The sequence below is a fragment of the Nelusetta ayraudi genome, unplaced genomic scaffold (assembly GCF_046127955.1).
Source record: "Nelusetta ayraudi isolate G7.1 ecotype Tasmania unplaced genomic scaffold, CSIRO-AGI_Nayr_v1 ptg000063l, whole genome shotgun sequence".
In the NCBI taxonomy this organism is placed as follows: domain Eukaryota; kingdom Metazoa; phylum Chordata; class Actinopteri; order Tetraodontiformes; family Monacanthidae; genus Nelusetta; species Nelusetta ayraudi.
In genome coordinates this window covers 2,375,812-2,400,501 of record NW_027466113.1, presented here as the reverse complement: position 1 = coordinate 2,400,501, position 24,690 = coordinate 2,375,812, and the positions used below count along the sequence as shown (strand labels likewise).

The window sequence follows — 24,690 nt, the reverse complement described above, 5'->3', positions numbered from 1 at the left end:
GGTTTTCCTACTACTACTACTACCACCACGACTACTATCACTACTACTACTACTACTACTACTACTACTACTACTACTACCACGACTACTACTACTACTACTTCTACTGTTGTCAGACCTTACTACTTATAAGGTTTGCTGGCAAGCACATGAGCATGGTGTGTGTTGAATCTGAACAGCAATGTGACACCTGTCAGCCAAATGATGATGTCATTAGGTGTGCTGCCCTCATGCTACGAGTCCCACATTGTTGATGTGCAGGCTCACCCAAAACTGAAACACAAAGAATCATCAGAGACATTTCGTCTGTCTTTTTTTTTTCTCCATTAAAAATACTGGGGCGCATCGACACTCAGAGGTGGCAGGAAGTGTTCACGAGAGAAATGTCTCAGTGGGACGGGTGTGTGTTGGCTTAAAAGCAAAAGGCCACTGGTGTGTTTTACAAAGATCCTTAAAGGTCCAGTGTGTAATATTTGGATGATTTTGAAGAAGAAACGGCGACATCAAGTGGTTCAGACTGCAGCGTCTTTCACTCCTTCTCCCTCTCCTGACCTTGCCAGTGAGCTACGTTGGCCTGCGCACCCAAACCTGGATACCTTGTCCACCTTCTTCTTCGTTTATTTTGCTTATCTCTTTATATGAAGATGCCAGCGTTCACCAAGAATATGTATTGTCACTATGACGACACACTAACTAACACTAACTCCAAATAGCATTACAGAAAACGCATTTGTCCAACCTGGGTCACATAAAGGCCTTTAGTTAGGTTGCGTGTCGCCCTACAACGGCATTGTCACAATCATTGCAATTTTTTTTTTTTTGCTGTTCTGCAATAGCAAGGCACAGCCCTGAGGATCTTATTGCCGCCCTTAAGTGGGATCATGTGGTTAAAAGAGCTCATCTTCCCTTGACTCTAAACAACTAGACAGCAAAGAGATGGATGGATTTGAAAAATAAAAGCTACATTTACAACAATGGCTGCAAACAAACAGAAGCCGGAGGGAAATGTGTCACATCAAAAAAAAAAAAGAAAAAAAAAATTAAATTAAAATAAAAACAATAAGATGAATCCTCTTTTTTTTTTCTTAGTTTGAACAGGACCGATAACCAGCAAGCCACCCTTCTAACTTGTCTTCTCCTGTCCTTCATTTATTAGTGTCGCCATAATCGGAAGAATTTATGAAAACAGAGCAAGTCTGGAGGAGCTCAATTGCTTTTTTTTTGCTAGTTTGCTTGGTGTCTTTAACCTTCACATTGACAACAGAGTGTCCTCCTCCTCCTCCTCCTCAGGCAATTTGCCAGTCAGAGCTCTGAGGAGATGGCTGGGGAGGGAGGGCCATCTCAGGCACTGGGTCAATACTGCCACGGACGGATTCCCTGCACACCTAAGCCTGTCTGTCTGGCTGTCTGTCTGTCACACTGGTTATAGGTCACTGTGTAAAATGGATGTGTGATATAAGGCATACCCCGCCCTCTCCTTTAGTTTCATATCAGTAATGCCGTCTTTGGACACCAGTTTGTTAAAAACGAGAATCCCAATAACCATGTTAACCTGCCAAAGAGAAGAAGTACACAGTTAAAGCAGAAACACTTTGATTTGCATCCAGAACACAGTGACTTTCATGAAGGAGGGCGATGATGATGATGATGATGATGATGATGATGATGATGATGATGAGGCTAATAGCAGCGTGACTAACATGCGTTCTAAACCGAACTTAGCATACGCTCGAGTGAAAATATGAGACATTTCAAGACTAAACGCACAAATTTGTCATGGAAATAAAATCAATTCATGCTCCCTTTCGTACGTGCACTGCTTCATCAGGTTCACAAACTTGTTTTTTAGGCTTTTTTCTTAACAACAAACAAACGTAATGGCATAAAAATTTGTCTGCAGATATGTTGTGATAATATCTGAGGTTGTGTAAAATGCTAAGGGCGTCCAAGAACTTTTTTCCACTACTGTACAGTGCATTAAAACATAGATTAAAAATATAGAAATAGAGACAGATTTAAAAACTGAAAGGTCATCCGTGACAAGACTGTTTCTCACAGTTTGACTCTCACTCTGACACTGGTCGCAGTGACACTGGACTTCAAGTACTGAGACCGAGCGACACTGTTAGCATTTGTCAGAAGCAGCTTGTGTAAAAAGAACCTGCAGGACGTGTAGCTTATTTGTTTGCAAACAAAACAAGGACACGGTGACACTGCAGCGCAGGTGCCTCCAGGCTTGAAGGTCTGATGAAGTGATTTATCTGAGCTGTCGGCTGAACATCACAAAGGTGACCGTTCATTAAGAGTCAGTCTTAACAAGATTTTGTACGGACTCGATTGCTTTTCTTCTAATTTTAACAACAGGGCGAAGAAAAATAACTGCAACTCGGCTGCGAGCGTTTGAATAACATGGGTGCGATTGCATAAATGTACCTGCTGCAGTGTCCATCATCTCACATGCTTTGCAATTTGGAAGCATATACCTGTATAGCAAGTAGGCTTTTCAATTTTTTTTTTTTTTTTTTTGTCTTTTACCAATTATTTGATAGTTCTGTCAATCAATCAATCAACTGCAACGAAAAATGTGCAATAAGTTTGTAGATTATTCTCATTTTTGATGACCATCAAAAACAAGTAAGGAACCTAATGACAGTTGCCATTTGCAAATTTTAGTCTCCTCGTCATTAAGAAGGCAGAAAATAAAGAGGTCGATAAGGGAAAATAAAGAGGTTGATGTAATGAGTAGCAAAAAAATGTGTGAACAAAAAAAAATAAGTAGAAAATCAAGCGCTTAGCGAGGGAAGCCAGTAAAAGGTAAAAATTGGGGAAAATAAAGAAGAAACTAAGCAGAGGCAAACAATGTAGGCGAGGCAAAGTGGAGGCTAACAAGGCGAGAGCGGTTTGTATCTTACCATAAAACATTTACAGTGAGTACTGACTAGGATGCATGTAGGAGTATATATTTAGTGTGCCAGGGTTTGAAAAAGCTGGATTCAAACCAGCCATATTTTTTCTCATACCATTCGTTAATGGTAATTGTGTTGTTGTTGCTGCTCGAGGTTATTAAATCATCAGGCCATGTCTACCACCTGCTGGATTTAGGTAGCTCATTTTTATACTATATATATATATATATATATATATATATATATATATATATATATATATATATATATATATATATGAGAGGAGAAAGCTACCACTGGTGCAATGTTGATGTTCCATCTGCAAATGGCAATTTAAAACCCACTGCATGAGAACATATGGCAGGTCAGTCAGTGCACACAAGGCTTTAGAACAGTGCTTCTCAACTGCTGGAGTGACGTTAGCCCACTTTCTATCATCTCTAATCAATAAATTATTGAAATCATTGAATTGACTTGTGTGTACTGTGAAATAAATGGCCAAAAATTCTCTAAAAGTAAATATGTATTTGTTTTTTTGTTTTTTTTTAAATCTCTCTTAAAAACAGAAAAAGGGAACCAACAAAGCCGCGACCCACCAGTTGAGAAGCACTGCTTTAGCTTTAGCATGAACGCAGGCAAGCAGACGGAGGAGGGAGGAAGGAGAGAAGGAAGGAAGGAAGGAAATACCAAGACGACGGCGGCAGCGGGTCCAACAAATGCATAGAGAAGACCTCCTTCCAGAGAGAGCCAGCAGCTGCGGAACAGCAGAGAGGGAGAGTGAAAAACATGATAGGGAGGCGTGGACATGACGGCACGGGGTCGTAAAGAGCATGTGCATGACAAGAATGAGGGTGTAAAAGATGGATGAGATGAGAAAAAAGGGAGAGGTTAATCGTGCTGCAGTCATAAACCCCCCAACCATGTGTGATAACCCTGCATAAATACTTAAAGAGGCAGACGGGGGTTTAACACAGTGTGCAAAATACAGGGGAAACCGGGAGGGTCCGGCTCCCCCGATTAACCTATGGGACCCGCTGAAAGCCTCTGAAAGTCGCTAAATTATTATTTTTTTTAAATGTAATTCACAAAAAGGTAAAAGGTTCGGTTTACATCTGGCAGACTATTGAATCAAAGCTGATGTTACTAGCTCTGATGCTAAATAGCAACAAAGTTGTTTCTACATCCTTCAACGAAGCTTCTACGAAGTACTGAAAGGTTATTAGAGTCCTCCTGCGTGTTAAGGAAAATTAGACTGGTATTGACGAACAATCAGGATGATGGGGACCCCCCCGACTATTGACGGATATTTCACACACTGATTACACACCACACAAGAGCCAATCAACGACGTGCTTACTAGCTGGGCGTGCCGTAGCCTTTCGCCTTGGTGAATCCAACCGAGATCGCCACGACCAGTGCAGGGAGACCTGAAGGGGGGCGGGGGGGAGTAGAAGTAAAAATGTATATAGAGAGAATCGGGTTTATTTTCAAAATAAAATACCGCGATTGACAAATGCGATCACGACTTGAAAATACCTCAAGGTTTGAGGGGTTTTTTTTGGAGAGGATCTGGACAGTATAAGAATGTAATTGTTTTGGAATGTTCCAATGCAATGAAACAAAAAATAGGATGTTTCCACAAAGGAATTATTTTTGTCCTCTTCAATTTTTGGTAGAGTATAAGAAACACAATAATATCTTATTAAGTTTCATGTAGAGCATGTAGGTAAAAAATTTGCATTTAATTTGCGATTAATCACGAGTTAACTCAGGACACAATGCGATTAATCGCGATTAAATTTTTAAAAACTGACAACCCTAATATAGAGACGATATATGATCACATAGTTAGATGATATAGATATAGATGATATATATATATATACACACACATTTATATATTTTTTTATGTAAAGAAGTTATTTAATAGCAGTTAGCTAGCAGTTAGGAAGCCTCGTTTGAAATAATATAACACACCCCAGCCAAGACACAGGAAGCGCTTGCGTATGATGCGATTCCTGAGGCGGCCCGTGACGGCCATGTAAGACTGCCAAGCCTCCGTCAGGACCCAGCAGAAGGAGGACAGGAAGAAGAAGTGTAGGAATGCGGCGATCAGGGTGCACAAGACCTAAAGGGGGCAAGAGAGAGGAAGGGAAAAAGTGTGAAGGGGAAAATCCCAGGCTAGGATGAAAACAGAGTCTGCTCGCCGGTTGCTCGGCGTCTCACCTTGTTCCGCGTCTGCGTCTGTCCAATCAAGATGAGGGCGTTGGATGAAATGATTGACAGGCAGAAGTTGATGAGGATGACGGAGCGCTCGGACCGGATGTACCTGCAGGAGGGCAGCAAAAAAAACGCACAATAATAAATTGCAATTGGAATTTTCTTTTGCTACGTCTCTTTCGAGGTAAATCTAATGAATTAGGGGCCAAGGAAGTTTGTACACAGGGGCAAATTGTCATGTATAAGGTGAGTGCAGTAGTGCAGTAGTATGTACAAAACAAGAACTATGGCTGACAGTGAGAAGTAATGTGCATCATAACGGATGACATTTGTTGGATGACTATGGATCAGATAACCACAGTAATATAGCGTGTTTTAATTCATGCAACCTGGCTGTCTGCTCCTGTGAGCCATTTGCTGTTTGTGTTTGGTGGAAGGAGGCTTGATTTGATTTGTCTGATCCGCACTAATCAATATCGAGGCGTAGCTGCCCTCCAGATATCCTTCCCGGCTGGACAGAGAGGCCACCGCTGCGGTTGCCAAGAGTCATCAGGCTCAAGTCTTCCCACCACAATCCAAGGAATAAACAAATTGAAAGCTATATCAGCTGCATCCAGGTCACCCCAAGTCTTCCAGACTACCAAACACGGGAAGACGATGCGTCTGCCTCTGGTCCTGGATAGGTGAGCTGCTTTATGCATTCCTCACCACTTTCGTTTCCTCGCCACAAAATTCCATATCACGGTATTGTTTGAGGCCATTAACACGGGCAAGGTCGATATTTACGACAACACCTTTTATTGTGTCCCGTATCCTAATAAACCTAGAAGTACAAAATAAAAGTGGATGTCCAGCAATCAAAACCAATTGTGTTTATCAGCAAAAAAAAAAGACATTGTCAAAAGGGGAAGGCACTGAGCAAAATAGTAGAAAACATTTTTTTTTTTCTCTTGTGAACGCAGGAGTTTGTGAAGACGTAAACAGGCAGATCAATTCCTCTTGTAAATCATGTGTAAGTTCAGTGCAACATTAAAAACCTAATTCACAGGTTACGGTTAGGCTGACCCAAGAGTTTTCGAGACATCTGAGAGACTATTCTCACTTTTGCAACTTTAATTTTTTTTCCAGGTACCTTATTAAACACTCATTCACTTAAACAGGTCGTTTCTGCTCTTCCCAATCCATCAGTTTAAAAATCCCACTGTTTGATAAAAGAATGTTAACATTCTAATGATGTACTTTCCTCATCAGGGTTGCTGATTTTCATGTCTGAAATGATTAAGAGTTCCATCTCAGATGGAGTATGACTAGACCGATCATCGCCTGGCATTTGAAATAGAATTCATGGGTATGAGATTAATTCCATCTGATATGTTTGGTTAGTAGGAGGAAGAGTCAAGAGCTGGAGTTTTGGTCTTAGCACTGCCATTGATTGACTGGAAGGTCACCAGCAAGACCTCGTAATTCTTCAAAACATGCTGTGAAATTTAGGAAAGTTAAAAAAAGAGAAAAAAAGAAAGAAATCTGGAAGATGAATGAAAAAAACATTAAAACAAGTTGCATAAAAATGGCAAGATCGTTGTGTGACTCAATAGGAAAATCTTTCCATTCTTTGAAAAAGATCATATTGAAAAAGAAGGTCCTACCCAAAGCATTATTTACATAAGAAAAAATAAGTAATTAAAACAAAATTAAATAATAATAAAATTAAATCTTAAGTGGAGCACATTTACGACACAAAGGAACAGATACATTGTGCATAGTGATTAATGAAACTGAAAGCATAATGACTTCTGCTTCCATTCCGTGACTGGTGCCCAGGCTTATAAAAGTAATCCTTAATAATTTAATTTCATGATTAAGATCCATTATGCACCTTTTCACCCTACCTTGCGAACAAAAGCATTCAATTCTAAAGTAGAACCTGGTGACTCAGACTTGTCAAAGGTTTCATTATTTCAATAGCCGCCTCCACCCAACTCTCCTTCCCGACTGTGCAAGGAAGAAAAATTCTACGGTTAAACCTGAACCCCTTACATATTTGTATACATAGAACAGAATAGAGCAGAATAGATATATCTATCCATCTACAGAATAGAGTAAAAGTGTATACATAAATATATATATATATATATGTAATGACATTAATATTTGAATATACTGAATAAATCTAAATATCTATTGAATGAACCTTGAATATATTGAATTAAACCTCATATATATTGACTGAACCTTGAATATATTGAATGAAACTCCAAATATATTGAATGAACCTGGAATGTACTGAATGAAACTCCGGATATATTGAATAAACTTTGAATACATTGAATGAAACTTGACTGACTGACGATCATTGCCACCATCTTGTACCTGTCGTGTTGGATGCTGCAGCATGAGCCAGTCAGCTCAGAATTTAGTTGCAGCTATTCTTAACGTCCTTACACCGCCGAAAGACAAACAATGGAGTCAACTACATCCTCAACTGAAGACGTCATGGTGATGGTTTAATTAAAAAAGTTAAAGAATAGAAGTCTTTTGATACACCCAATATTGTTGTTGAGAGAGGTGTTGCAGCCGTTAAATTAAAGTAATGACTTTCGTATGCCTAGTACCTCAGTTCATATATACATATATATATGTATATATATATATATATATATATACATATATATATATATATATATATATATATATATATATATATATATATATATATACATATATATATATATATGTATATATATATATATATATATATATATATATATATATATATACACATATATATGTATATATATACATATATATATGCACACAAACCATATATTCATTCATGCTGGGGTCTGAGTGAATTGAAAGACCATTCAGGCACTGTTAATTCCATGACAAGCTAAGATTAAGATGAGATTTGCGATAAGGGCCTTCTGAGGCTTCCTGTCTTTGTCGAATCTTTCCAACGTCGGCGAGCGAAGTGCTTCTCTAATGCGTGAATTCAATATCTTGATCATATAAGAGTCGAGAATTATGCTGCGGATTTATGTTTTTCATGAGCTGGGGACCATTGTCATCAAGATACAATGACATTAAGACATCTCACACGGTCTTCAATAACATGGGTAGGTTTCACTTGCTCGGTTCGTTGAAAAATAAAAGAGCTTTTCCAACCATATTCCAATTTTTTGCCCATCCACCTGTTGAAATTCCGACGTGACTTTTCATTCTGGTGCTTTTGCAGCAAAATTTGCCCTAAGAGAAAGACGGTTCGTCAGTCTTACCTCCAGACGGACACGTAGATGATGATGAGCAGCAGCAGAGTCAGCGAGGACACCCCACAGCCAACAATCAGCGTCACGGACGGAAGCTGTGTCTTATCCATGTTCTGAAACCGCAGGCAAAAAAATTGGGATTAGTTTTGTTTTGTTTCTTTTCTCATGCTAAATGTTGGTTGTTTTTTTTTTGTTCAACGCACATGCGATTTTCAGCTGAGAAGACAGGTGTTGAAAAAGATTGCATTCACCGCGATGCATAGAAACAAAGTAAAAAACACAGGAACAAAACGACGCTGCCGACAGACACACAGGAGGACGTGGGGGTCTGTGGTGGGTATGGTGACAGGAGCTGTCAGCGCTTGAATACAGAAGCAGAGAAAAATCCCCCGTTGGCTCGATTTGCTGAGAGCTCCCCGACTAACTGGGTCATTCATGGTTCAAACGCAGCGAGCTGCATTGCCCCCCCCCCGCACTACCACCATCACCGCTGTTTCTCTGATACTTTGAGGGGTCAAAGTTCAGCAAACAATTGTACTGAAGTGTTGTTTGTTTTAGCGGGCAAAAGGCACTGATTGCAGTCACTAGAATCTATATCGGAACTGGAGCGCCAAAGCAAGTGATTGTGATGTATGAATATTACCCCAGTAGCAGCAGAAGCTCTAAAGCAGCGTCTTTCCAACTGGTGGGTCATGGATATATGTAATGTTGGGCATTGATTTTACAGGACACAAACTTCAATTCAATAATTTCAATAATTTATTGACGAGACGTGGAAGAAAAGGTTTTTATTTTTGTTGAATAAATTCGAGTGACGTGGAATAAATTCAGGTCGCGACTTCATGATAAGGGAAGAAATTGTGGGTGCTCAGACTCCACCAGTTGAGAACCACCGCTCTAAAGTATCTGAATGCAATAACAAGTCGATTGCGTTGCCCTTTGCAGCGACACTACATCCCCTCAACTCAAGCAGGTTCCACCACTTAGTTTAACAGTGGACCCGACAAGGATTTGAAAGCGCCGCCATCCCCCACGCCACTGCAGGTTGAATGTGTTACATTCAGCCTGACATTTTAGGCGGTTCAGCAGAAGGTCAGCGGGGTCACACTGAGCTCAGACTTGCACGCAAGGACAGCGAGGAACCACAGTTCACTGTCGGATATTGTAGCTAACGACCAAGACCTCAGTCACATGGTGAGCTTCACACCTGCAGGTCTTTAGTTACTGTCAATCACGCTTGATTGCTATATGGTAAGAGGCGCTAGCAATGTTTTCCCACAGGTTTGTGTAGTTCAACAACCTTTGACTCGCGAAACAACAAAAAACTGTAATGAACGATTGTGGCAACTGTGAGAAAAGTTAAAGTCAGAATAAGGTTGTATACCTGTTCCATCAGTGATGCCAAACATGGAAAAAAAATCCCTCCACATCTGTCAGCAATTAGCACAATTAATACCGTATTGTTTTGTAGAGGCAACGCAGCCGTTTCTGCCATCGGCTGGTAACAAAAGGACCGACTTGAAAGAATTCCAGAGTACTTGGTGACAGCGACTCCCCCCACCTGGAACCAATCACCAGCGAGAGAGGGAGAGCCTGATGAAAGCGCTGGAGGAGAAGTCAGCAGTTCGACTCTGTCGCGTAATGACCAGGCGGGGAAATTAAAGTGAGCGAGGGGACAGCCGGGGACAGTTCAGCGATAAAATCGCGGCGATTAGTGGCGCGTGTGTGGGTTTGTGTTGGGGTTGCAGAAGGAGGCACGAGGGGACCAGTACGAGAAGGACACCCCACCCCCGCTCCAACCCCCTAAACTCCCCTTCCCCCAGCAGGAGGTAATTGGCCGAGTTTATAGGCTGCCTTGTCCCCGGGTTTGATGTGTGCGCAAAGACCGAGTTAATTAAAACCCTCTGATTAATCAGCACCGCAGCAGCGGCTTCTTTCTCGAGGAGCAAAAGGAAAAGGGAAAGAAGGGGGGCGGGAACTAGTAAAAGTACGGATACACGTGTCAAATTTTTTTTTTTTTTAAATGGGAAAAGTACTGATTCAACTTCTTTACTCAAGTAAACGTAAGAAATAAACTGAAGTAAAAATAGTATTTTTTTAATACAGTAATGCGGCAATACAATCATTGATGATTTTTAAAAAGGAAAATAAAAAAAGTGACAGAACAATCTGGACTGAACTGACCAGAGTGACCCCAAAAGCCAGATCTCCCTCTTCTATAAATAACGACACAACAGTGTTGTTCAAATCACTCCACTTCAAGCAACAGCAACAAATTACTTTGAACAGAATTTGTATCTTTCAAACACTTTTAAACACAAAAGCATGTTTTTCCAATGTAAGAAGTAGGAAGTACAGATATTTGTGTACAAATGTGGGGAGTAAAAGTAAAAAGTCCAAAAATACTCCAGTAAAGTACAAATACCTGAAAAATCTACTGTACAAAGTACAGTAACAAAGTATTTGTACTTTGTTACTTTTAACCACCAGGGATGCAACCATATTCGGTATTTTGCCGAACTGTTTAGTACGCCCTGGTCAATACGGTACACAAAGGCAAACAACAGTATTTTCGGACGCAATAGATGCACTCAGGGGCCGAGACTAGTGGTGCAAGACTTTTTGACGACCCGCAGGTCCCGCAGTTATCAATATATTGACTTGTTTCAGCACAACCCAGTCAATTATCACTGTCTTAAACAACCTTAATAGGCTAACGTCACTTCCACGTGCCAACAAACATAATCCAATAACATAACACATTTACATTAGCCCGAGCATCTCTCGTAGAGTAGAATACAGCAGCCTAAGATAATAACCATAGTCCAAATATCGTCCTCCAACTCGCTAACCTTTCTCCTCCATATTTGTTGTTGTTGTTGTTGTTGTGACGTCTGCGTCAGGGCGCACGCACGTTACATAACATATGCATTTACATAACGTATCCACATTATATTGCTGAGATGTTACTCTACTGATGCCAACTGGCCCTTATGAGACTCGTCTTTTTGAAAAAGGAATAAGGAAAGAAAAAGTACAGTAAGTAGTGTTTGTACTGTAAATCGTTGCTTCCCAACCTCGGCATTGGACTACATCTCCAGCCAAAGACGGTTCCCGCCGTAGAAACGAGGCTGCATGAGGAGACCCACATCCGTGTGAGACTGCAGCCGTCTATCAGATAAGGGTCTGTCTAATATGAGCAGTAAACAAATATGATCGAAGTCGCGCTGAAACGAATAACACAACAAGGATATTAAAATCGGATCGACCAACGCCTACAATCACTGATCCAAGAACTAATCAAAGAAAGGTAACACTTCCTCATAAGCAGGCCTTGATGGATGCTGCATAAAACACGCACCTCAGTTATCAGATGGCAAAGGGAACGAAGGGCCTGCATCTGATACATAAGCCAAATTAATTTGTCAAAGGATTGATTATTCGTTTGACAACCCTGTAGATGATTAGCTTGTTCGTGGATTTTAATCTACAGTATATGTCAGACTCACTGACACATTTTAGACCATTGTTAGGGCTTTTTAAGTTGAAAATAAATGCCAAAGTAAACACGCCTGAAAACAAATCACGGCTTTCAAGTGTCTCCATTCCCCCCCGAAAGCTAATCAAAAAAACAAACAAAAAAAAAAACTGCTTCAACTGAGTCATAATCAGAAATGAGATCATCATACTGTGTTTTGTGTCAAAACTACAACATTACTGAGCAGTGTGAAATTTTCAACCAAGGGCCATCAAGTCTATTTTTTTTACACGTCTCACATTTCCAATAGGATTTGCTGGCTAATTGGCCCTAGACCATGAGCAGCAGATAGATGGGAGTGTTTTGGTGAACCACCTCATGGGAGGAAAAAACATATCATGGGATATGTCGAAAATATGTGCTTTAATGTCAATGGAAAATGAGCAAAAGTGTTGCAACAAAATGTGTTTTCGAAGCCCCGTGGTATTTAGCTCTTTATCGAAATGACTCTTGAGAGGCTGAAAAATGGCTGAAATACAGCCATTTTATGACTTGATTACTATTAACATAATTTCTTCAAGTTCGGCAGGCCGGATTAAAAAGATTAACAGGCCTCGTATGGCCCCCGGGCCATAGTTTGCCCATACTATAAAACTAATTTTAGGAGAGGGCTCGTGCACTCTCGTGGTAGCAGGGCGTTCCAAGTGGTTCATCCACTCATTCGTTTATCTCTAAAGTCACTCACACCCACGCACACATACACACATACTTTGGGGGCCTGTTGCTTCTGACTGCAGAGCATTCTCTCCCCTACCTGTTTTTATTCATTTATTTATTTATTTATTTTTGGTCCCTTCCAAAAGCCCGCAGCAAAGTTGGACGCAGTAAAACAGACACGAGAGGTGGCAGCGAGCGAGATAACGACGGAGAAAGCTCAGGGGAGAGAGGGAACGCTAAAATAAAAGCAGCATCAAAGCGCCGAAAAAATGGCGCGATGCACTGACGGGGGGAGGATGGGGGGGGGGGGGGGGGGGTGAGAACCAAAAAAAGGAAGTTGGCAGGTTTTTTTTTTTTGTTTTTTTTGTCGTGCTGGGGCTGCAGGAGGCGAGCTGCAAGCAGAGCGAGTGGCCAGGGCCATTCAGGAGTTACTGCGAGCGGCAGCGGGGATCATTAGCATGGAGCATCGTAGCGGAATGATAATGAGTGGAGGAAATGGACGGCGGAAGTGGAGGAGCGGCCTTCTCCTCCATCTATGGACAAGAAAAAAAAAAAAGGGGGGGGCAAGCCTTTCGTCAGGTTTAATAAAGTCTGAGCAGGTGGAGGCAAACAGCAGGGGAAGCAGGCTGTAGTGCCCTGTTATCAGGTCAATCACTGTGATTAGCCGTCGTCAAGCCACCATGCACGGCCCACGTGTTAAAGTGTCGGTTTGTATTCCAGAAAAAGTAATTAAATTATTTTTTATTTGTTTCTGTTCATGTTTTGCTGCTAGATTTCATACACAACACCAGTTTCTGTGTTTCTTATGGGAAGCTTTTATTTTGGTAATTTGTTTTATGATGATTTTCACATTTTCTCGCTCTCACTTCCTGTTGATTTGCGTTAATTGTCATTCACGGGGAGGAGAAGTAAGGCTTTCCAAGTACTCTTCTTGCTCCATACTGTCCCAAAGCTAAATATTCATTCAACTGTTTTGGTCACTCTTGTCTGTGTTGTATTTTAGTCTATTTTATTCCCAACTATGCTGCAAGTTTTGCCAGGGTTAGCGCTGTTGCCTTACAGCAAGAGGGTCATGGGTTCGACTTCTGCATGTTCTCCCTGTGTCTGCCAGGGTTCTCTCCGGGTTCTCTGGCTTCCTCACACAGTCCAAAAACGTGTACGTGAGGTGAACTGGAAGCTCTACATTGACCGTAGGTGTGTTTGTGGGCGCGACTGGTTGTTTGTCTCTATGTGACCCTGTGATGAACTAGGCCACTTGTCCAGGGTGTCACCCTGCCTTCACCCTATGACAGCTGGGAGAGGCTCCAGCAGACCCCTGTGACCCTGAGTGCAGGACGAAGCGGGTATTGAAAATGGATGGATGATTTTTATTGTCCCTCTCACCTCCTGTTGATTTGCCATAATCCTCATTCATTGGAGAGGTGGAGTGAGTCCCAGTACTCCTATCAATACTGTGTTAAAGGTAAAAGTTCTGACCACAGGTGCACATTGTACTTTTGAGTCACCTGTCATATTTTTATTAGCTTGGCTTGTTCATATTTGCATGTGTTGCATTTTAGTTTATATTTTTGATGACTGCTGCTGTATATTTCAGTTTTTGCAGCTCAGTTATTAAGAGTGTGGAGATTCTGATACAGTGTGCTATGATATATTCTAGCATGAGACGTTAACTACTACACAGGTACGTGAGGGCATTTTGTTTTGTTGTTTTGTTCCGTCACAACTCCTGTATCTGTACAGTTAAAAGGCATGCATTTCATTTCATTGACTTAATTGCATGTTAACACTCAGCATGTTAAATGTGATGTGCTATTCAGCTTCTAGCCCAGGGCAGGTGTGCATTTGGAGAAGGGACAGCATGAGAAGCTGCAGCATTTAGCCGCTGCCAATGTGTTTCATACAGCCTAAATCTGCACCCCCCCCCCAGCCCCCCCCGCAGCTGAGAAGATTAGCAGTTGTCTACACATCATTCCTGACCATACATGGTAACAATATAGAGCTTGAAGCAGACTTTAGTGACAGCCTGGTCAGACCACTTGCAGTTGCTGCTGGGTCCTTCCTTGCAAAAATAAATAAATAAAAGTGCTTTAAAGTGAGTAGAAAGCTTGCGTTAACTACATTCGTCATTGACTACTCTGAACGCAAAGCTACCAAACAAGTGGCAAAACCATGTCAAGGGTCAAACTGCGGTCAAACCGTTGCATTTATCACAGTTAAAAGTATCAATTCATAAATGAAATAGTTTTAGTGATTTACTGCAGTTCCGTGAAATATTGATGTCTCATGAATAATTCATACTAATAGCTTCACGTTACATGGCTGATTGAGCCAGAGCACTGCAACACGATTAAAACTAAGGGAGCTTTCAAGTTATTAGGTGTATTATCTATTTCCTCATGCTGTGGTCTTGAATGAAATCCGTGCCTGTAAATACCTACAGCACAGTCCTGCAAATTCTCGAAGCGGCTGGTCCCATTCACCCAACTACTGGACAATACATGAACAAATACGCAACAGGCAATATCAGTCATTTCCATAGTGGGGTCAAGGGTGATCAGTGGACGTGGGTATCGGCAGCAGTGGACAGCTATAGATTTCACGTTGTTATCAATAGTCAGAGAATGAGGTTAGAAGAGATGCAGGTGGGTTGAACAAACTGCTACTAGCAGCTAACTACTACGACTAAACTGCTACTAGCCAGGTAACTTTAGCAATACCAGATGATTATTGGCTAAAGTCACGCTTTCCCTTTCGCACGTTCAGTCTTGACAACCTACTCGGCTAATTTGTCTCCAGCTATGACGGAAACAACCTCAAAAAGAAAAAGAAAAACATTTCCGACAAACACCGTCTTTAAATACGGCCAAATACTCCACCAACAGACTGTTTTTCCCCCGTCTCTGAGGGCACGGAGCACAAAGAGGAGCTCGGCACTGCAAACCGCCGACAGCACGTGGACCCGGTTCCTCAACAGCCGGGGCCCATTAGAGTTAACCAGCATGGCTCGCGTGCGCTCGTCTCTTTGTCTTCCGGCCTCGGCGAGAAGCCCCAACTGTTTGGAGCCGGAACACGGCTAACGAAAGAGGGAAAAAAACAACAAAAGAGCTTCTCTCTTCCTCGGCCGACAATCCTTAACCTTCAGGCCTCTTGCGCCGCAGCCGCCTGTGTCTTTAAGGCAGCCTCCACCCCTCCACCACCACCACCGCCGCCGCCGCACTGTTACCAGGGCAACTAGTGAACAAACTGCTTCGGAGCCCAATTTTCTTTATTTTTTTATTTTTTTCAGTCTAATAATAACTAGTGGCACTGAGTGAAAATCCCCCACCAACAAAGAAGGGACTGCGCCCCGTCTGAGTGAGTCACCCTGGGGAAGAAGGGGCCGTGAATCTGGCACATACGTTTCATCATCTCGGCCACGGCGGCTCCCACCACTCCCCAACTCCCCCCCCCCACCCACCGCCACATATTGGGGATGAAGGTAGGGGGAGGGGGCCTGCATCGCATGCAGGTACAATCTTTAGCTGTAGCATCCCGCTCTCCCCCTCCCCACCACCCAGGCATGCATGGGCATGCACGGCTTTGACCACCACCACCACCATCTTTGAACAGCACAGCCGCACAGCTCCTCCTGGGAGAATTTTCGCCATGTATTGATCACCTGCGACACCCCCACCCCCACCCAGAAACCCCCCCCCCCCCCCCCCCCCCCCCCTTTGGTACGCCTATGACATAATAACGCCAAGCAGCATGACTTTGGCATGAGGGAGAGAGGAAGTGTTGGGGAGGGAGGGAGGGAGGATGTGTTGAGATGCAATGACAAAGACGCCCTTTGCCTTAAAACAAGGGTGGGGGGTGGTGGTGGTGGTGGTGGAGGGTGGGAGGTAGGACAGCACCGCTGATGCATTCACATAACCGCCCCCTTCCTCAAGGAAAAATAAATAAATAATAAAAAAAAAAAAAAAAAAAAAACCCAACCGCCTCTGACACCTTTAACGTCAACCAAGTGAAGGGAGTCTAGTAGTCGGACTTACCATTTCGGGGTTTAGCCGCGCTAAGATGGCGAAGGTGGACAGTCTGTCACACACGCATTTGGTTCTGAACGAGTCGACGGGCACGGCTTTGCAGCCCCTGGCAGACCAGGATCCGAGCAGCGACGAGCTGGAAACACATACACGGAGGCACGCACGCAAGGCACGCGCGGACAGAAAGACAAACAGACAGACACACAGAACAAGAGGCGATGCGGTGAATGTAGAGGCAGGCAGCCCCGGTCGTTAAAAAAAAAAAAAAAAAAACACAAAAAGGATAAGAGGGAGAGGGGGGGAAAAAGGGACAGCAGGCGGAAAAAAAAATAAATCGAATCCCAGCGCGTTCCAGTAGCTAATGCTGCCGCTCTTCCATCTCCGCCGGCTGCAGGAGACGGAGCGCAGAGCGGAGGGAACGCGGCGCTCAGGAGGCTGTGAGGCGGCGAGGTGCACCACTCAGCCCGGACACATTAGAGCAGCGCACTGGCGAAAGCCCCCACGGGTGAAATAATGTTAAAGTGAATAAAATGTGCTGAATGATAACGTCTAAAATTGATTTAGAATTATTATTATTATTATTATTATTATTATTATTATTATTATTATTATTATTGAGTACGCATTGATTAAGCATTGAGCAACATCATTAAAATTAATAACATACTTTTCCCCCCTGCTACTTACTAACTTTACAATAAAATATGTACATAGGATACAGTAGTGGGACATGGAGCATGTAACCAGTAGGTCAGTGAAGATGGAGACGTCCCTAATAATTAAACTAGTCACTGGTTCGACAGACTGACCGACATGGCTGTTACAGTGCAAATACAAATCAAAGTGATGAAAAACAAACCACGTGTTATACATGAACCACTGGCCGACCCGGACTGGACAGCTCTGTCCTTTGACAAGAATGACTGTTTCATTTTTCTCCCAGACCTCTCTTCTAGCCATGGAATACACTACAAGTCTATGTAATTCTCTCTTGTTGTTGTATTTTTTAGTACACGTTTGTATTTGTGTCAATGTTTTTGTCCAAGTCCTGCCTTAAAACTAAATCTATAAGACTGTTTTCAAGAGACTACGAGTAAAAGTAAAGGCTCATCACCCTGAAAATAATACAAGAAATGAGCTCATTTGACAACAGTGAGACTTGCAGATGCCATAGCACTTTCACAGACACACTAAAAAAATTTGGTTTCTGAAAAAAAAAAAAAAAGAAGCCATTTTGACGCTGACATTAGCACATTGCCACTAACCACTATCTAATATGGAACTAGCACAGTTTCTCAGTATGGCTGACATGATTAGGGCTCTCTGTGAGCCACACAGTGACCTGCAGACAGTCACACCCCACCATCTAATTGGATAATTTAAGTGCTGGTGCAGAATCCCTGCATGGAAGAATGTCCTCTGCCAAGAAAACACTGGAAGGATAAAAAAAAAACAAAAAAAACAGAGCTAGCAGAAAAGCTATTCTGTTTGATATTTCCTGGTTATTGTGGCAGTTCTAGGGCTCATCTGCTAAACTATTGTTCTATTGTTTCAATCACATATTAGATACTGGGAAGTTATTGAATCCAGTTTATTTATTTTTTTTGAAAGTTGACCAATTTATTCAAAATGTTGTCCCACTCCATGTTTGATTTGTATAAATTAGCTTCTAATTTCTGTCAGTGAAAAACAATGATGTACAAATCCCAGAGCAACACCAAAAGCATACCAAGTCCCCCAAAGCTCTTGATGTTTTCGGCCTGTCTCAGTAGACACAGTAGACTCTGCATGAGCAGGGTCCAAAGGACGTATCCTAAACTCAGTGCACTGGTGTTTTCATCCTGGTTGGAAATATGTGGACCACCTCTACACTCTCAGCAGGGTCGTAGAGGGTGCATGGGAGTTTGCCCAACCAGTCCACTCCAGTTTTGTGGACTTACGGAGGGCATGCAACCTTCTCCCTCAGTGAGTGCCCGTAGAGTGTGATACAGCAGTATGAAGCACACTCCACGCGAGTACGGTGCCCTTATATATACTGTATGCCCTTTGTTCCTTGTCCACTGGTGTCAGGGCTTGGTTTGACACCACCGGCAACGAGTTGGACCTTTTTCCTGGTAATGGTTGGACACGGCCAGGGTTGCACTTTGGCATTTCTATGGGAAAAATGTTCTCCACACAGCCAGGGTGTTGAGGGGGTCATGTGGGCTTTATCTGGTTATGAGCTCCAACTATTTTTAGAGTGGTTCACAGATGATCAGTGCCTCCAAATCGAAACCACGGTTCTGAGCTTGAGATGGGTTGGGGTTAGACAAATGGAATGCCTGTGACTGGCCAGGGAATGTCTCAGTATCCGCCAGGATGAGCTGGACGGTGTGGCTGAAGAGAGAAAAAGCTGGGCTTCTATGATTAGGCTGCTGCGCCTGTTACCCGGCCCAGAAAAGTGGTAGAGGGTGGATGGATGGATAGATCAATGGAAGGTTAGAAACAATTTTAAACTAAACTATTAGGAAACCATCAAGTGAGATGATATTTGTACACTATTATGTTTTTGTCAGGAGATGGAGGGTAACTAATTTCAAGCAATCTGACAAAGGTGTCTGCATAGCGGGAGTGTTTCCAAGGCATTTTTCAATGTTGAATTCACTTTGACAGTGGCTGATTTGGTTGGTGAGCAGTCAGAACGACGCCGTGTCCCCTGAATACAAATACAGCTCCGGTGTGTGCAGTCAGTTTCACTTACTGCTCCCTCATTTTATTTCAGAGGAACTTGTAAACAAATGTACCCTTTGCCCGCTGACCTCCAACCCTCCCCCTGTAATTGCATGGCAGTAATTAATGGGAAGTCCTTCATAGTCAGCTCCGGTCTCTAATGAATTGAACATACAGTCTCAATGTCAGCACAGACTCTGTAAACTAGCGAAGACAGCGAGGCTGATTGGTATGATCAGAAGCAAATTTGCGGCTGACGTCTCACAATTTTGATTTGCAAATTGCTTGGTCCACTCTATTTGGACATCCTATATCAACTTGTCTCGTACCTTGTATGCCAATTATGAAGTAAGAATGCTCTCAAAGCACAGCATTCACTTGGCAACATGGTTCCCTTGTGTGTAAAACCTTTAAGCAGCTTGTCTCAGTGAGAGTGGAAATAAATTGTCACACAGTCCATGCTTCCACTTCGTTCTATTCCGACTTTGAAATTGTATACAATTATACGTATAAATAATGGCAATAAGCCGCATTCCCTTTACCTTGTCTTCAGCTGAATTGGGGGCAGTAATGCAATGTCAGCAAACCAATTACTGGTAATTTTCCGAGTGAAGGCAGAAAGAGCCTTGCTGGGAAAGGAAATCAGGATCTCCTTAAACCTCATCAGCAGACAGAAGCATGAAGTGCTCAAGATGTCCCTCAGTCATCGTGGACCAACAGCAACAGCCAAATTAACACTGTCTATGGAAACTTGACACTGTCTGGATTTTCTGGAGATTTTAACCACTTCTCTGACCATTCACTCTCTTCTCAAGATCAAATAAAAACAAATGGGCTTGAAATATATAATAAACTATTCATTTTTGTATAATGGATTTATTTAAAAAAAAAAAACAAGTTGCACTTTTTCCTTTCAATCTTTAATTCCTGGTAAAAAAAAAAATCAACTTGACTATTGTGGTTGTGAATTCAAAGGGATCCTCTACATAATATATCACGATCCTCTGTTGTTTGGTAATGGTGTCAGTGTTAGTGGTGGACACAAAGAAGCTGCTTATGTTCATGTCATTGATTTCAGGAGATTAAAGCATGGTGCAATTAGGGGCCAGACTCCTTCACAGTTCTTATCAACATGACAAGGACGCCTCCGCAGCTTCCAATTTCTCTTCCAAATATTAACTCATTAATCATCGCTGCTGTCCAAGATGGATTTTAATTTTGCATTGAACAGCTCCACCCTCCCACAGCGCTGCACCTAAACATGGGGAGATTAGATTTATTTTCCTCGGATTTGACATTGTCTCTCCAAGTGTATGGCAGATACTGAGGAGGACATCGCGGGGACTAAATGAAAAATACTAGTACAGAAGGGACACAGCAGTTGTTAACTTAGCCTATACAAAACCATCTGTTGAGGCTTAAATAGTCAGAGCAAGCAGTGACTAATATAAAAAAATGCAAACATACATCTCTTACTGTACCTCAGTCTGTCTACACTGTCTACATGCCTAATGCCATGCAAGTCTAGGGTCAAAAGTCAACTTTGTCCTAGAGACATGGGGCCACTTGCAGGTTCACCGGGATCCCTCAAGACACAGCCACGTCAAATTTGGGGCTTCGAGCCTGAATAAATTTTTTTCTTCCTCCAAGGTGAGGCGTGACAAAGAAAGTTTGAGCACCACTGGTCTACAGTCACATAATACTATTGAGCCTTATAGCACATAGTAATTCTGCATGTTTGGCTAACTCATTGTGATTGCAATGAATATTGGCTTTCCCCCCCCCACAGCAATAATTATGACTGGGCCAATAATGTCATAAATTTGTTGAATATTGTACCAAACTGATACTGTCAAGGGAATATTCAGCCTTGATCTCAGTTTTTGCCAGTAGCTGCTCACAATATTGGTGCTAAAAACTCTTGGGACAAAAAAAGCATTTTCCCCATGGACCACCATTAAAGAACAGATACCCATAAAACGGATTAAAACGCACTTCTGTCTGCAATAATAATCCATCATTATGGATTTTATATGTTATTTTATTTGGTATTTGAGGCTATGCCCACAGTTTCACCTTCACATGAATCCACTGCAGGTTTTCCAATTTTGTTTACAATTTTGTAGATTAAAAAGCATTTAACGTCGTGGTCTCCAATTGATTCTAAGTCCTTCTGTCTTTTGACTGAGATTGTCAATGCTCTATTCTTTGTCAAAGTGTTTGCAATGGTCTATATACAAATGTCTAAATACATCGCACTAGTCCGAGGCTTCTTAACATGTCATGTGGCATACAGAATGTACTAGTCTAGGTCAAACAGAACTAGAGAACAAGCCAAAACGATGCAGTCCACTGAATTTGGCCACGGGAAGCAGTGACTCGCCTTTTCTTCCTTGCATTGCTTTTCCTCTATCTCTCCCAGTCTCTCCCGCCCTCATGAGACTCTATCGTACATATTGATGTTTGAGTATGGGCCGGGAGGAGAAAGAGTGCTGTGAGCGACACTTTTAATTTTCCACATGCTGCATCAGTGTCGTAGAAGTGATAGTGTGGGGTGAGTGTTTTCCCAGACAGGCACTGAGGAGCTGTCCAGCACCTTTCACTGGGGAACGGCACGCTGACTTTGTCAAGATAAGAAACATTGTGACCAGCCACTGAACTTTCCCAGAGAACATTGTGTCTCTGAAACATGGACACCAGGCATGTTTCCATGTGCCGCTGACCACAGATGGGTTTCGCTGAACTATTTCCATAAATTAAACAGCGGCCAGACCTTTAAGCAAAGCTTGCAAGAATAATGCAATTTCAGTAGGTGTCTGTCAGAGGTACTGACCTAATTACGGCCAATTTGAATTGCTAATTAGCATTAGCAGTGAGTGTGATACTGTCAGAGGACTAAAGACCAGAAGATCACTTTTGATTTGACAAAGCAGTCTGAAATGTACGGAAGAGGATTAGGGCCACAAGAAGATGAAAAAATATTATTACGAAATATTTTTTTTCTTCAAGTTTTCATTTCAAGAACAAAGTTGAAATTTCATAAATAAAACTGAAACTTTGGGAATGAAGTCAATATTTCGAGATTGAAGTCGAAATTTTGTGATTAAAGTGTAAATTTCAAGAATAAAGTCAAAATTTCGAGATTAAAGTCAAAATTCCATAATTGAAGTTGAAATTTCGAGATTAAAGCCAACATAAATAAAGTCTAAATTCCAAGATTAAAGTTGAAATGTCGAGAATAAAGTCAAAGGCTCTGTGCACAAGCCTAGTGGAATACTTCCGTTTTTGCCAGTTTCCTGTTTACTTCAACTTTATTCACAAATTTTTAATTTAAAACTAGAAATGGAAACTTTAAAACATATCCGCCCTAATCCTCTTTTGGATTTATGATATTGCTGTTTAGATTCAGGGTAAGATTAAATTAATTTGTGAAATAATCATAATGTCCAGGTTAATTATAGAATTAATTAAGATAAATAAAAATATATGAGTCATTGGCAGCATCAAAGAATAAATAAGTAATCAAGACGGTGACACATGTTGGTATTAAATTCATTGCTTTTCTCCAACGACCAGGATGTTTTCATCCACTGAAATCAACATTTTATAGGATGAGTTACAAATACCAATAATAATACAATACAGGTTACAGGTTGCAGTATTGTCATAAATGCACAATTGACCAATCTTACCTGTCGCTCTCATCCCACGATATGCAGGTCTGATTGGTTGTGCCCTAAGATATGGAAATAAGAAAAGACTCATGTTGAAAAAAACCTCCATAATTCCTTGATATCTGTATGTTAGTCGGGGAAAAAGGCAAACTCACGTTGTACAGATGAGAAAACTCAACAACAACCGGGGCAGTGAGGGAGGCAGGGGTGGGTTTGATTGTCACTGACAAGACCTTGGAATTGAGCACGGTGCCATTCCTGGAGGGACACAGTAAGAAGTCAGTGTCTTGCAACAGTTCAACCAAACTACAGCCGGATCACACGGGGACAACAATGACGATCTCAAGTTACCGCTCATCGCATAATCAGTCATCATCTTTCAGTGTCCACAAAGTCAACCAGTTAATTAAAATCCACAGAGATGATGGATGGAATGCGTTCAGTGTTTTAAATACAATTTTGAAAGCTAAGGTGTGGACACTGCCACTATGGGATGATAAATGGAAGTGCATTGAATTCACAAAAAAAAAAAAAAAAAAAAAGCACACAGAAGAGTGAGAAGCTTAGGTTTTGAACCAGCGTTGCCCTCATAGATCGAAAGGTTATATTTCTACATTTAGCAATCCTTTAAATGTAACACCTGAAAACCAGAATTTAATCCATCCATTTCCTTTTTCTAACTGAAGTGAATGTCACATCACAAGAAGTGAAAATATATGCTGGGCTTTGGGACAACACACCTATAACATGAAAGTCACAGGTGTTTTTTGTTTTTTTCTCCGTAAGCATCCATGGCCCCCCCCCCTCCCCCCCTGCAGCCCCAAAACTGTCTTATTCTGAAAATTTCTGGGCCGTTGTACGTTAGTTTCCACCCTGCCTGTTTAGTATGCATTACAATTTTTGCTTTTCACAGGTACTATCTATCATAGGGAATGAGAAAGTCCGGGGAAAAAAAGTGAATTGCTATGGAAGAAGTGACACAGAAACAATTCTGGTCGACCAAACATGTTCAACAGCCAATGCTCCATTTTCCAGTTGCTCGCAACCTCGTCGTACCTGTGTACTATGCACAGACAGCCTCACGCGTACCCAAAACGCAATCAGTCAACTTAAATGTTTGTGTCATCTAGTCTCCTGCCTCAATCTCATCTCCTTTTTTCTTAATGGGGGGAGGGGGGCAAATCGAGGAGAATGCAAAGAGAAAGGAGACGAGGATGTATAGAAAAGAAACGGTGACTTGAGAACTGGGGTGAAGCTCATTGAAGCCAGCGACAATCCAGGGGCCCCACAAAAACACCTCCTACCTCACGTCTCTTCACCTCAATGACTCTGTTGTGTTTCATTTAAACAGACAAGTAGCAGTGCTGCACTTTGATGGTGAACGTTGCGTCTCAAACGCGCACGATCCCACGTGCTGTCCACCACAGGTGGGTTCCGCTCAACCGTGTCCAAAGTGCACACGCCAGCACCTTTAAGCAGAGCTTGCCGTGTATTATAGTCTTATATTCTTCTATTATTAGTCTTATCTGTTGACGCCTCATCAGGTGTCAGTGGAGGCTTCTGAGGAAGCCTTGCAGATGCCAGTTAAAAGCGGCAAAGGTTGGAAAAAGTAGCCGACTCAGGACGTCAGGGGGCCATGAAGGGCTCTGAGTTGATGACCATCATAAACGACTTTTAGAAATGATCATCTATTCCAGA

The 24,690-nt window shown here is 42.0% G+C and overlaps 1 protein-coding gene across 9 annotated transcripts in view; it reads right to left on the bottom strand.

Annotated features, from left to right (window-relative positions):
- Positions 1-24,690, bottom strand: part of adgrb1a (adhesion G protein-coupled receptor B1a) — a 126,400-nt gene that overhangs the window by 19,134 nt on the left and 82,576 nt on the right. For 8 of the 9 annotated variants that reach the window (XM_076040783.1, XM_076040779.1, XM_076040778.1 and 5 more), the window contains 9 exons: positions 23,148-23,250; positions 23,011-23,054; positions 16,619-16,745; positions 8,402-8,505; positions 5,133-5,235; positions 4,884-5,034; positions 4,264-4,333; positions 3,594-3,660; positions 1,467-1,552 (listed from right to left, as the gene is read on the bottom strand). In XM_076040783.1, coding sequence (XP_075896898.1) covers positions 1,467-1,552; positions 3,594-3,660; positions 4,264-4,333; positions 4,884-5,034; positions 5,133-5,235; positions 8,402-8,505; positions 16,619-16,745; positions 23,011-23,054; positions 23,148-23,250 — 855 coding nt within the window. The remainder of the gene's footprint in view (positions 1-1,466; positions 1,553-3,593; positions 3,661-4,263; positions 4,334-4,883; positions 5,035-5,132; positions 5,236-8,401; positions 8,506-16,618; positions 16,746-23,010; positions 23,055-23,147; positions 23,251-24,690) is intronic. The other variant, XM_076040781.1, reaches the window with a different exon arrangement.